The sequence below is a fragment of the Lactuca virosa genome, chromosome 1, assembly GCF_052849685.1.
Source record: "Lactuca virosa cultivar CGN04683 chromosome 1, Lactuca_virosa_CGN04683_v6, whole genome shotgun sequence".
In the NCBI taxonomy this organism is placed as follows: domain Eukaryota; kingdom Viridiplantae; phylum Streptophyta; class Magnoliopsida; order Asterales; family Asteraceae; genus Lactuca; species Lactuca virosa.
Genome location: NC_136426.1, coordinates 21,747,713 through 21,760,000, shown reverse-complemented (window position 1 = coordinate 21,760,000; position 12,288 = coordinate 21,747,713). Strand labels below are relative to the sequence as shown.

Below are 12,288 nucleotides of genomic sequence, written 5' to 3'. Positions count from 1 at the left end.
ATTCAAAACAGCAACCTACGCTATAGTCAATAGCTACCCACTCGATCAAAGACAAAAAACATGAAAACAGCATGCTTTGTCTTCACTGTTTCCATTATCCTAAACAAAGACCTAGAACAGAAAAAAAAAATCTAAAGCGTTGACTGATTAGGACTCAATATATCTATTTGTTTTCTTGGTGTTTTTTCACCATTCATGAACATTGTGTTTATTTATAGTTAAAGGATTAATTAAAGGATCAATGTAAAGTACTTGCCTGAACGGGAGCATTGTGAGACGATTGGAGGCGATATTCGTGCATAATCCAGTCACTTTTCCGGCCATTGGGTGCACGTCCGTTGTAGAAAACAAGGGTTTTTCTCATTCCGATGATCCTGTCTTTTGATAGCACCGCCTTGTCTCTTCCTGTTGCCTTCCAGAAACCGGCTGAGGTAGCTCTATTGGTCCGTGTGCCTGTAGGGTACTTTCTATCTTTGTGACTGAAGAAAAACCACTCGTTTTGTTCTTCGTATCCTAATTTGCACCTCCCTAAGTTTGTATTAAAAACAAAAAAAGAAGTAATTAAATTGCCATTTGATATAATATGGTATAGTATTGGTTGAAAAACACTGATCATGTGTATGATGTACGTTTTTAATAGATTATAATATAGATTTAATCAGGTAATTAGTGTGTATGAGAAAGAAAATTGTGATGTGGCTAAGTTAGATCATTCAAAATGCTTTAAACTGTATATAGGTAAAATTTAATGAGGCTTAATGAATAGTAAGAGGGTGACATAGAATTTATTCAAAAAGGGAGTTTAATTTGTGACTGAAGAAAAACCACTCGTTTTGTTCTTCGTATCCTAATTTGCACCTCCCTAAGTTTGTATTAAAAACAAAAAAAGAAGTAATAAATTGCCATTTGATATAATATGGTATAGTATTGGTTGAAAAACACTGATCATGTGTATGATGTACGTTTTTAATAGATTATAATATAGATTTAATCAGGTAATTAGTGTGTATGAGAAAGAAAATTGTGATGTGGCTAAGTTAGATCAATCAAAATGCTTTAAACTGTATATAGGTAAAATTTAATGAGGCTTAATGAATAGTAAGAGGGTGACATAGAATTTATTCAAAAAGGGAGTTTAATCAAGGCCTCAAGGATATATATATATATATATATATATATATATATATATATATATATATATATATATATATATATATATATATATATATATATGCATGGAATCATGTTACTTTTTTTATTTTATAAAATTCAACAATAATGTATTGATAATACTTTCAATTTCAATTTATCAAACAAAAAAAGGTATAATTCAACAGTAATGTATGGAACCATATTTTACTTTCATTATCCAAAAAAAATATTGTTTTTTGATATTTAACTTTTTTGGGGTATCTATAGCACTAGCTATTTAAGTTATTAAATAAGTATGTATATTAATAGTTAAACTGTTATATGTCTTAGTTATCACACTATTTAAATTTTATGGAGTTCATTTTGTATTAATTAAGAATATCATTGTATATTATATTTAAAATTTTATTAATAAATTTGAAACTTGGGCTTTATTTAAATATTTTTTATGCAATGATGTGATAAAGCTTAACACGTTAATAGAGGTTGAGAGATAAAGTTTAATAAAGGTAAAATATATGATGATATGATATATAATCAGTAAATTGTTACGAAATTAATTATGTGTAAGCACATTTGCATAAAAATAACGCGCCTCTTTGTGACTTTCAAAACTTGAGACTAATTAAAGTGTAAGAACGTGTCGCAAATTGCATTGGATATATGATTTGCAGCAAAAAGAATTTTCCTCCATTTTACGTAAAGCAAAGTAGGGATATGATATTATTGTTTAGTGACAATGCTGTCAATTCTTGACATGTTTATGGGTTAAATGAAAATGACCTATTTTCATGTAATGATTTCATGTTGTCTGGAGTGGATTACCTTCAATATCCCAAGGCTCCATTCTGTAAAGATCAATGTCAACAATGACATCAAGATCTATTTGCAGTGACTCTACTTTCCTTTTGAGATAGTATCCCACGAGTTCTTCCTCCGTAGGATGAAATCTGAACCCTGGAGGAACACATGATGACTCCAACTCCATCTATCGATTGATCAATTATTCTCTTGATCCTTCTATAAAACAAAATGCAAATAAATTAGAAACTGTATTCTTTAAAGCTGCTCACCTTGGAACAAAGAGAGAACAAGAGGTGGTATATATCATCTTATATAAGATCTAATATAATAGATAGATCGCACATATGGTGAATCGTGAACTACAAACTTAGTAGCCAACTATGGTTGTTACAAACAATTCAGAACCACTCGTGAACAAAAGACCTTATGATTATTATATCATGTGGGACCTATACCAAAGTGTCTTCGTTGTAAAAGGACAAGAAAAATATAATTTGATGTGGTAGTGGGGCCCAGGAAGCAACATAGAAAGAAGGTAAACATACGATATAGAGTATATATGTAAGATAAGCGCAAAACATTGACTTTTTGTTTATAAACAGAAGGGAATAGAAGGTAGGCATGTTATGGTTTCTTTGAGTGCATTCCACTCCATGTTTCCTCATCATAAGGTCATGGATAACCCCACTCCACCCCCCATACTCTCCCTATATATCTAAGACCCTTATTATAAACAAATCACCATAACCAACATAAACCATACCATTTCTCTCTCTTAAACCTATAATTTAACACTTTTCATAACCATAATAGGATTGGTTATTCACTTATTGTGTTGTGAGACTCTTTCTCATGTTCCAATGGCAGTTGAAAACAAATAAACCCCATGAAAAATGATGAATATAGAGATTGTCAAACAGATGGATCACATATTCACATTCTATTCGTGTCATTTAATTATGTCTCACTCTTAACCACTAAAAGCATGCATGTTCCTACTTAAGATGAGGTTTGGATCCAGAAGCAGACATGATCAAGATAATAAACGCAACGGAACATTCATCATATTTATCATAAGTATACGTAGATGGAAACGACGTTTTCAAGAAGCATAATTATTAAATAGAAGTTTAGAACCAGTTTGAAACCAAGAAATATGAATGGGTTTTAATATGCTACAATAATTGTTTTCAATTAGATCAAACCTTCCAAAAAGAAATACCAACGACAATCAAGTACAAGACCCCTGGGTTTTAAAGCTTCGAGCTCAAGGTAAAGCTCATATATTCATATACATTGATTTGAACCAGAATTCTAAAAAGAAACTGACCTTTTTTGTCTGTTGGTATAAAAAGAAACGACCACCGCGTACGACTTAAGATGATTGGTTTTGCTAGGGTCAAAAAATGTTTTGATTGTCTTGATGTTTGCGCCGGAAACGGATGTTAAAGTTCGGTGGTATCTGCAAAGTTGAAGATGATCGAAGTATGCTGCAAGAAGGTACATAAATTACACTATATATACAGAGAAAGAGAGAGAGAGAGAGAGAGAGAGAGAGAGAGAGAGAGAGAGAGAGAGAGAGAGAGAGAGAGAGAGAGAGAGAGAGAGAGAGAGATTGCGCGTGGGGGCAGGGGGTGGCAATGTGGCATTATGGATGAAAGGTCTGTTTTGGACGGCATGACAACATATTTTCACGCCACCCTCTACCGTTATTTTGTGCTTTAAGGTTTCAGTCACCATACATATTTCTATCTAACTTATTTCAAAAAAAAAATCTTTCGACACTTAGATCGAAGCCTTTCAAATTGTGTTACAGAAGCTTAATGGTTTGAGGTGCTAAAATTTACATATGAGTTTTAGGATTTAAACTCTAGTACACCTAAAATATAGCTAATGTTCAATGAATGACCTTTCATATAATACATCTCACAAATGATATTATTTACCATTTTTATAAGTTTTTGAAATTTATTCTTAGTTTTTTTTTAACAACCACCTGATAATTATATTAAAAGATAATCAGTGGCGTAGCAAGAATTTATTTTAGGGTTGACCAAATAATATACAAAATATAAAGAAGTGACAAAATTTTTCAAACGATAACAAAATGTAACTATATATGCATTCATAACTAAATTGTTTATTTTAAGTTGCACACGATTTTGTTTTACATCAATAAAATAATCTAAAATGGAGTCTAATCGACATAGACAATAATGTATTTTCTTCTACTAATTTTAAGAAAATAATAGAATAGGCCATATTACAACCCTAATTCCTTTTATTTAAAAAAAATATATATTGTACATACTATATATATATATATATATATATATATATATATATATATATATATATATATATATATATATATATATAACCTTAATTTTGTGTGGGTGGGCCAAGACCCACTCTGTCCTATATTGGCTACGCCCTTGAAGACAACAATGAAATATCTCAATGCTTGTCTTTCCCATTAATAATTAGGGTATTTATACAAGATGTTAATATTATATAATGGAAACATAGATAAACAATAAATACATCAAATACAATATGATAATAACATAATGACTAATAGTCCATACAGTTGTAATAGGCAGTCTTTGAATGCTGAGACTATCTAAAAAATTGTCAAAGAAAAGGCGATGTTAGCCTTTAGTGAAATACCGACAAGCTGATAGCGTGATTGAACGTGCAAGACACAAATTTCACCGCAAGTGACCTTTTCCCGAATGAAGTGGATATCCATTTTGATATATTCTGTTTATTGGAATTGAACTAGATTGGCCGTGAGATAGATAATACAACTTTATCATAATAAACGATGGTTGTGGTGGTGAGTATTCAACGCATTTTAAGTAAGAGGTTGGCAACCAACTAGCTTTAAAAACCACTTTTATGGCACCTTGATATTTAGCTTCAAGGCTTTATATATCTGGAGGTCGATCTTCGTTTATCAAACATCCCCTAATCTGATTCAGTGTATACATTTAAGGAGTGGAAACATATTTAAAGAGGTGGGGATCAAAGAAAAGTGTACCTTGTAAATATAAGATTTTGCATTTAATCAATGCATTATATCATAGCGAAGTAGATCATGCATATGAAGACAAACTTATGCATTGTGTATAAGATGTTGGGGCGGGTGAATGTTAGATATTGTAGGATGTTGGAATACTTTGATGTTAGGTAGGTTAGGAAAAGGGTTCATCGGAATTTGAATTTAATTTGGCGTTGGTGTCAACCAATGTTAGTATTGGATTATAATCACAAATAGTATAAACGATGACTGAACGTAGTAATATTTATAACTAGGTTCTTTTAATAGAAAAAAGCTGAAGTGTTATTTGGAGCGCATACTTAACTAAAAGTCTTTCAGCTTTTATTAGGTGTGTAACGTCCCAAAACTTAAGACTAAAATTTTCGTTTTAAAGTTAATAAAACTGTTATCCAAAACATCATCTTAGAAATCAAGGTGAATCAAAGTGTATCAATAACATCCCAATACATCAGAGTAAAAATGTGGAACGAGGTGGTGTGTGCACTGCAATCATCCCAGACTCTTCCCCTTCGAACCAGAAGTACCTGAAAACATAAACTGAAAACCGTAAGCACACAGCTTAGTGAGTTCCCCAAAGTACCACATACCATACATAATAAAAATATAATGGGCCCCGCTCGGCATCGGGCCCCGCCCAGTATACATATAAACATATATACATATAAACACATAACACATTCAATAATCACATAGATAAATAGCATACAGAATGGTCATCGGGCCTCGCCCGATAATCATATAAACACATAACATATGAAAGAGTCACGCAAACATCTAACATCCTAAACATAACAAACCATGGGCCGACATTGATGCCTTCGACCCACTAAATCGAATCCACTCCGCGCGCGCAGTCTGGGGCAACTTCCTAATGAAATCCATGGTAATCTCCTCCCATTTCCAAACAGGAATATCTAACGGCTGCATCTTGCCGTGAGGTTGCTGATGCTTGACCTTGACTTTCCTGCAAGTCAAGCACCTCTCCACATACCAAGTTACATCCCGCTTCTGTAACAACCATAAAATTCAAGCCAATTTTAAACTTTTTCAAAACACTTGAAACCATTTAACATTACATAGTTTGTTTTCAAAATACTAATTATCAGAATATCCCAGTATCGAATCATAAAAATCATAACAGCAGGAGGAGCGATACGATCATGCCTTCGCCTTCCCGCGATCACCAGAGGTACCTGAAACAACAACTGAAACTGTAAGCCCGAAAGCTTAGTGAGCTATTCCCCAAAATACCAATCTCATAACCATATCATATAATCATATAAGTAAACAACATGCATAATGAGTCTTCAGCCTGACTGGACCGCGTCGTAGGGCGTACAACCTATCCGGACCACTCGCTGGTCCTTCGGTCTGACTAGCATACCCTCATGGGTCTGTAGTATATCCGGACCGCCCTAGGTATGTTGGCCTTCAGCACAAAGCAGGACCGCCTCAACCCAATCCCCAAATCAACAAACATGTGCACATACAATCATATGCTATCACAATAACAGTCAAACCGATCTAACAGATCAAATAGCATAACAACATCCTATAACCAGGACATCGACCTACCTAGGTCACTAACATAGCATAATCCTATAACCAGGATATTGACCGAACCAGGACACCAAATCGTCGAGTGTCGTTCACCGACTCGTCGAGTTCTTCCTGGACTCGAGAAGTCGTGGAATCCTAGGTTGACTCGTCGAGTTCCCCTAAAACTCCTCGAGTTCATACGTGACCAAAGGTTAAGAGAAACCCTAGCCGACTCGCCGAGTCTTCGACCGACTCGCCGAGTTCAAGGCAATCTTCAACAGACTCGCCGAGTTGTTCATCCAACTCGTCGAGTACATGTCCATCTTCATGTGGCTCGCCGAGTTGACTATGCAACTCACCGAATCCTTTCAGGCCTTCATCCATGCAGACACTTTTTAAGCCATGCCAAGGATCCAGATTACAGATCCAAGCTTCTAAGGCATGTTTATCACGTAAAGTTGCAAACTTTACATGCATGCAAGGCCCTAGAGGCTATAAATGACCAATATAAGCTTCTAATGGAGCTTTACACCTTAGGAGAGTCTCATCCTTGCAAGAGCTGGAAGCTTTATGTACTTAGAAGCCCAAGAGAGTTCAGTTCTGAAGTTACAACTTCAGATCTTAGCTTATACACAAGAAAAGCTTCCAAACATACTAGGAAAACCCTAAAATTTGTCCAAAAGGGGATCTAGAAATGAAATGAGGTCAGGGTAGCGATTTATACCTTCCAGAAGATGCCAATCAAGATATATTTCAGATCCCACAAGCTCCTTGCTTCTGGATACTTGATGTCCAAGCTCTCTTCTCCAAAAATCCTCTTCCAAGCTTAAGAATACACAAATGGAACACACACACTCGATTAGGGTTTGAGAGGGACAAGAAGCAGTAAAGGGGAGGCTGGGGGAGGCCAATGATCCTTTAAATAGGGTGCAAAACCCTGGGATTTAGGGTTTCATCTGCCTGCTCCTACTCGTCGAGTTCCTTCTTGGACTCGACGAGCAGGTCATTAAAATGCGTGAACCAACCCGCTGCTACTCGACGAGTAGGGCAACCAACTCGTCGAGTAGCCCTTGAAATCAAGAAACTCTTATATTAAATCAATACCTGAGAATCGGGGCGTTACAATTCTCCCCCACTTGAACTAGACTTCGTCCTCGAAGTCTGCCACGGTGAACAGTTCCAGATAATGCCCCCGCATCTCTGCCTCTAGCTCCCACGTCCACTCGGACCCCCTCCAATGCTCCCACTGTACCTTCACTGAAGGTATCTCCTTGTTCCTCAGAATCTTCATCTTTCTCTCCAGTATGGCCACAGGCCTCTCCACGTAATTCAGGCGCTCATCGACCTGAATATCATCCAGCGGCACCACCGCCTCCTGATCCATAATGCACTTTCGCAGCTGCGAAACGTGGAAAGTGTTGTGGATCCGACTAAGCTCCTCCGTCAGCTCTAGCCTGTAAGCCACCTTGCCAACCCTGGCAATGATCCTGAACGGCCCAATATATCGGGGACCCAATTTTCCCCTCTTCCTGAAGCGGATCACACCCTTCCAGGGCGAGACCTTCAGGAGTACCATGTCACCGACCTGAAACTCTAACTCGGAGCGGCGCCGGTCGGCGTAACTCTTCTGCTGACTCTGAGCGGTCTGCAGCCGCTGCCTAATCTGCTGAATCTACTCGGTAGTCTGCAAGACCACCTCCATCCGACCCATCACCCTGTGACCAACCTCACCCCAACAAACCGGGGTGCGACATCTCCGCCCGTACAACAGCTCGAATGGCGGGGCGCCAATGCTAGAATGATACCTGTTGTTGTAGGCGAACTCCGCAAGCGGTAGGTGGGAATCCCAACTCCCACCGAAATCAATGACACACGCCCTCAACATGTCCTCGAGGGTCTGAATAGTTTTCTCGCTTTGGCCGTCTGTTTGAGGGTGGAATGTTGTACTGAAGTGCAACCGCGTGCCCAGCTCCTCGTGGAACTTCTGCCAGAAACGGGAGGTAAACCGAACATCTCGGTCGGAAACAATGGAGACCGGAATTCCATGGCGAGCCACGATCTCGCGGACGTATACGTCGGCCAATTTCTCGGCCGATGAGCTCTCCCGAATGGCGAAGAAATGGGCACTCTTGGTCAATCGATCCACGATGACCCATATAGCATCGAACCCCTTCGCTGTTCTCGGCAACTTGGTGATAAAATCCATCGTGATCTGTTCCCATTTCCACAAGGGGACCTCCAGGGGCTGCAGCTTGCCGTGCGGCCTCTGATGCTCGGCCTTGACCATCCTACATGTCAAGCACCTCTCGACGTACCAAGCGATCTCTCGCTTCATGCACGGCCACCAGTAGCTCAAACTCAAATCCCAGTACATCTTGGTGGCTCCCGGGTGAATGGAGAAGTGAGACTTATGAGCCTCCTCCATGACCGTCTGTCTGATCCCACCAGTCATCGGAACCCACACCCGATCGAATCGGGTTAATAATCCCCGGCTATCCTGCACAAACCGGGTGTTCTCACCCCTGATCCTCTCCAGCTTCCAGTTCTCTGGCCGCATGCCCTCGACCTGAGCATCTCTGATCAAACCCACCAGCGGAGAATCCACCGCTATCCTCATATATATCACTGGGGTGGAAGTCCCAGCTGACTTGCGGCTTAAAGCATCCGCAAATACATTCGCTTTACCAGGGTGGTAAAGGATCTCGCAGTCGTAGTCCTTGACTACATCCAGCCACCTGCGCTACCTCATGTTCAGGTTTGGCTGATCCATGATATGTCTCAAGCTCTTGTGGTCCGTGTATATGGTACAACGGACCCCATAAAGGTAATGCCTCCATATCTTGAGGGCGAACACCACCGCTCCCAGCTCCAAATCATGCGTAGGGTATCGCGTCTCATGCGGCTTCAACTGCCGCGACACATAAGCTATCACTCGTCCCCTCTGCATGAGGACTGCCCCTAGACCTGTGATGGATGCATCACAGAACACCACAAGGTCCTCAACTCTCTCCGGAAGTGTCAAGACTGGCGCCTCACATAAACGCTGACGGAGGGTCTCAAACGCCCTCTGCTGCTCAGGGCCCCACCGGAAATCCACCCCCTTCCTCGTCAGACGAGTGAGGGGTACTACAATCTTGGAGAAATCCTGTATGAACCTCCGGTAGTACCCTGCCAATCCCAGAAAGCTCCTAATATCTGAGGGAGATTTCGGAATCTCCCACTGCATGACAGCCTCGATTTTGGCTGGGTCGACCAAAATTCCATCTTGGTTAACGAGGTGCCCCAGGAACTGGACCTCTCGTAACCAAAACTCGCATTTCGAGAACTTGGCATAAAGCCGTTCTCGAATCAGAACTCCCAATAACTCTCGCAGATGCTCCTCATGCTGCTCTCGGGTCTTGGTATACACCAAGATATCGTCGATAAACACTATGACCGAGCGGTCGAGCATCGATCTGTAGACCCGATTCATCAGGTCCATGAATACTGCTGGCGCTTTGGTGAGCCCAAACGGTATCACCACGAACTCATAATCTCCATAACGAGTTCGGAACACGGTCTTCTCAACGTCCTCCTCTCTGACCCTGACCTGATGATACCCGGATCTCAAATCGATCTTGGAAAACCAAGATGCGCCCTGCAACTGATCGAAGAGATCATCTATCCTCGGGAGTGGGTAACGGTTCTTCACCGTTAACTTGTTCAACTCCCGGTAATCAATACACATCCGATGTGAACCGTCCTTCTTCCGTACAAAAAGAATCGGTGCTCCCCACGGAGAACTGCTAGGTCGGATGAACTGCTTGCCCAACAGTTCCTGCGGCTGTGACGACAGCTCCTGCATCTCGGGTGGCGCCAATCAGTACGACGCCTTGGCAATAGGGGCCGCACCAGGTACCAGGTCGATCCGAAACTCGACCTGCCTCTCCGGAGGTATCCCTGGCAACTCCTCCGGAAACACATCTGCAAACTCCCTGACCATCAGAACATTGGAAACCGAAATCTGATCCCTGGCTCGCGTATCCAATACATACGTTAGCTAACCCGCACCCCCGTGCTGAATATACTGCTGAGCCCTGGCGGCTGAACAAAACCCTGATCCCACTCTGGTGCCCTCACCATATACAGTCAACTCTCCCCCACTTGGGGTTCGAACCACTATCCGCTGACCCTCGCAATCAATCATGGAACCGAAACGACTGAGCCAGTCCATCCCCACAATCACGCATACATCCCCCATGGGGATCGGAATCAAGTCAATCGGAAAAGGTACCCCGAAGATCGAAGAAACAGAAACCCCGTGTTCGTTGGCGATAGAGACTCGCAACGGACACTCTAGCTCGCCTACTGGCACTCTGAACTCCCTACTAAATGTCTGAGATACAAAAGACCGACTCGCCCCCGAGTCAAATAAAACCAATGCAGGTAAGGAGTTCACTAGAAACGTACCTAGTCACAGGCACAACAGATAAGCATACATCGGATATAGTAAATGAGATAAAGGATAGAAACATACTAGCAACCACATCCGGTGCTACCTTGGCCTCCTCGGCCGTAAGCTGAAAGGCGCGCCCGTGAGCCTTCGGGGGCTCTGCCCTACCCTGTCTCCCATGGGTAATCCTCAGTGTAGCCGGCGCTGGAGCCTGCGCCGGCTTGGCCGCAAGCTGTGGACAGTTGGTCTTCACGTGACCAACCTGATGACAATGATAACATATCCTCATATCCGAGGCAGGGGCAGACTGACGACAGTCCCTAGCAAAATGCCCCTCCTTGCCACACCTGTGGCACCCGCTACTAGCTCGACAAGCCCCAATATGACCCTTGTCGCACTTTCCAGAAGTGCGGCTCTACTGACCCCCGGTCCTAGAATCAGCGGTCTTAGACCGCTTCGGCGCTGGCTGCGAATGCGCCGGGGCCTGCCGCTACTCCCTCAACTGCAGCTCGATCTCCAACTCACGCCGCCTAGCGGCCTCCTGTAACTCCAATAGAGTATCACATCGCTGTGTGGCAACAAACTGTCGAATATCAGTCTTGAGCATGCTCAGAGAACGTGTCATCTGGGACTGCTCAGACGCAAATTCCGGGCAGAACATCGCCCTCTCAGTGAACATGCGGGTGATCTCTGTCACCGTCTCTCCATCCTGTCTCAGACTCAAAAACTCCAGTGCCAAACGTTCCCGCTCGACCCGCGGAATGTAACGGGCGCGTAACATGTTCCGGAACTGCTCCCAAGTAACCGCAAGTCTCTGCTCATCCGTGTATGACCCTGTCGTCAGCCTCCACCAGTCCTTGGCCCCGAGCCTCATCATGTTCAGGGCGCACCTGACCTTCTTGTTAGTAGGACATGAACACGTGAAGAAATAACCCTCCACGTCGGATAACCACCTCATGGCCCGAATAGGATCCTGGGTACCGTCAAATGTCGGGGGCTTCGTGTTATCGAAGTCCCGGTACTAGAAACCCCTACTGACTCCTCCCCCTGCTGCGGATACAGCTGATGCACCTGCTGCGGAAGCTATCTCTACAAGAGCCGCGTAGCGCTCATCAAAGTACTCAACCATGGCGGTCTTAATCGACCCGAACATCTCCGACAGCTGTGCCCGGTACATAGTAGCAACCTCATCATGCAGGATCTCTTGAATCCTGGCATCCAACTCGTCCGTACCCATCTGCACCACCGGCTCAGGTGCTGTTGGCCCCTCCTGGCCTCCGTCTCCTGACCCAGATCC

The 12,288-nt window shown here is 42.2% G+C and overlaps 1 protein-coding gene across 2 annotated transcripts in view; it reads right to left on the bottom strand.

Annotated features, from left to right (window-relative positions):
- Nucleotides 1–3,430, bottom strand: part of VND7 (vascular related NAC-domain protein 7) — a 4,382-nt gene extending 952 nt beyond the window's left edge. The window contains exons 1-3 of one of the 2 annotated variants that reach the window (XM_079041294.1): nt 3,287–3,430; nt 1,978–2,172; nt 253–528 (exon numbers count right to left, since the gene is read on the bottom strand). In XM_079041294.1, coding sequence (XP_078897420.1) covers nt 253–528; nt 1,978–2,140 — 439 coding nt within the window. In that variant the 5' untranslated portion in view covers nt 2,141–2,172; nt 3,287–3,430. Of the gene's footprint in view, nt 1–252; nt 529–1,977; nt 2,209–3,286 lie in introns of those variants that run through there. The other variant, XM_079041303.1, reaches the window with a different exon arrangement.
- Between the last annotated feature and the right edge of the window lie 8,858 nt (nt 3,431–12,288).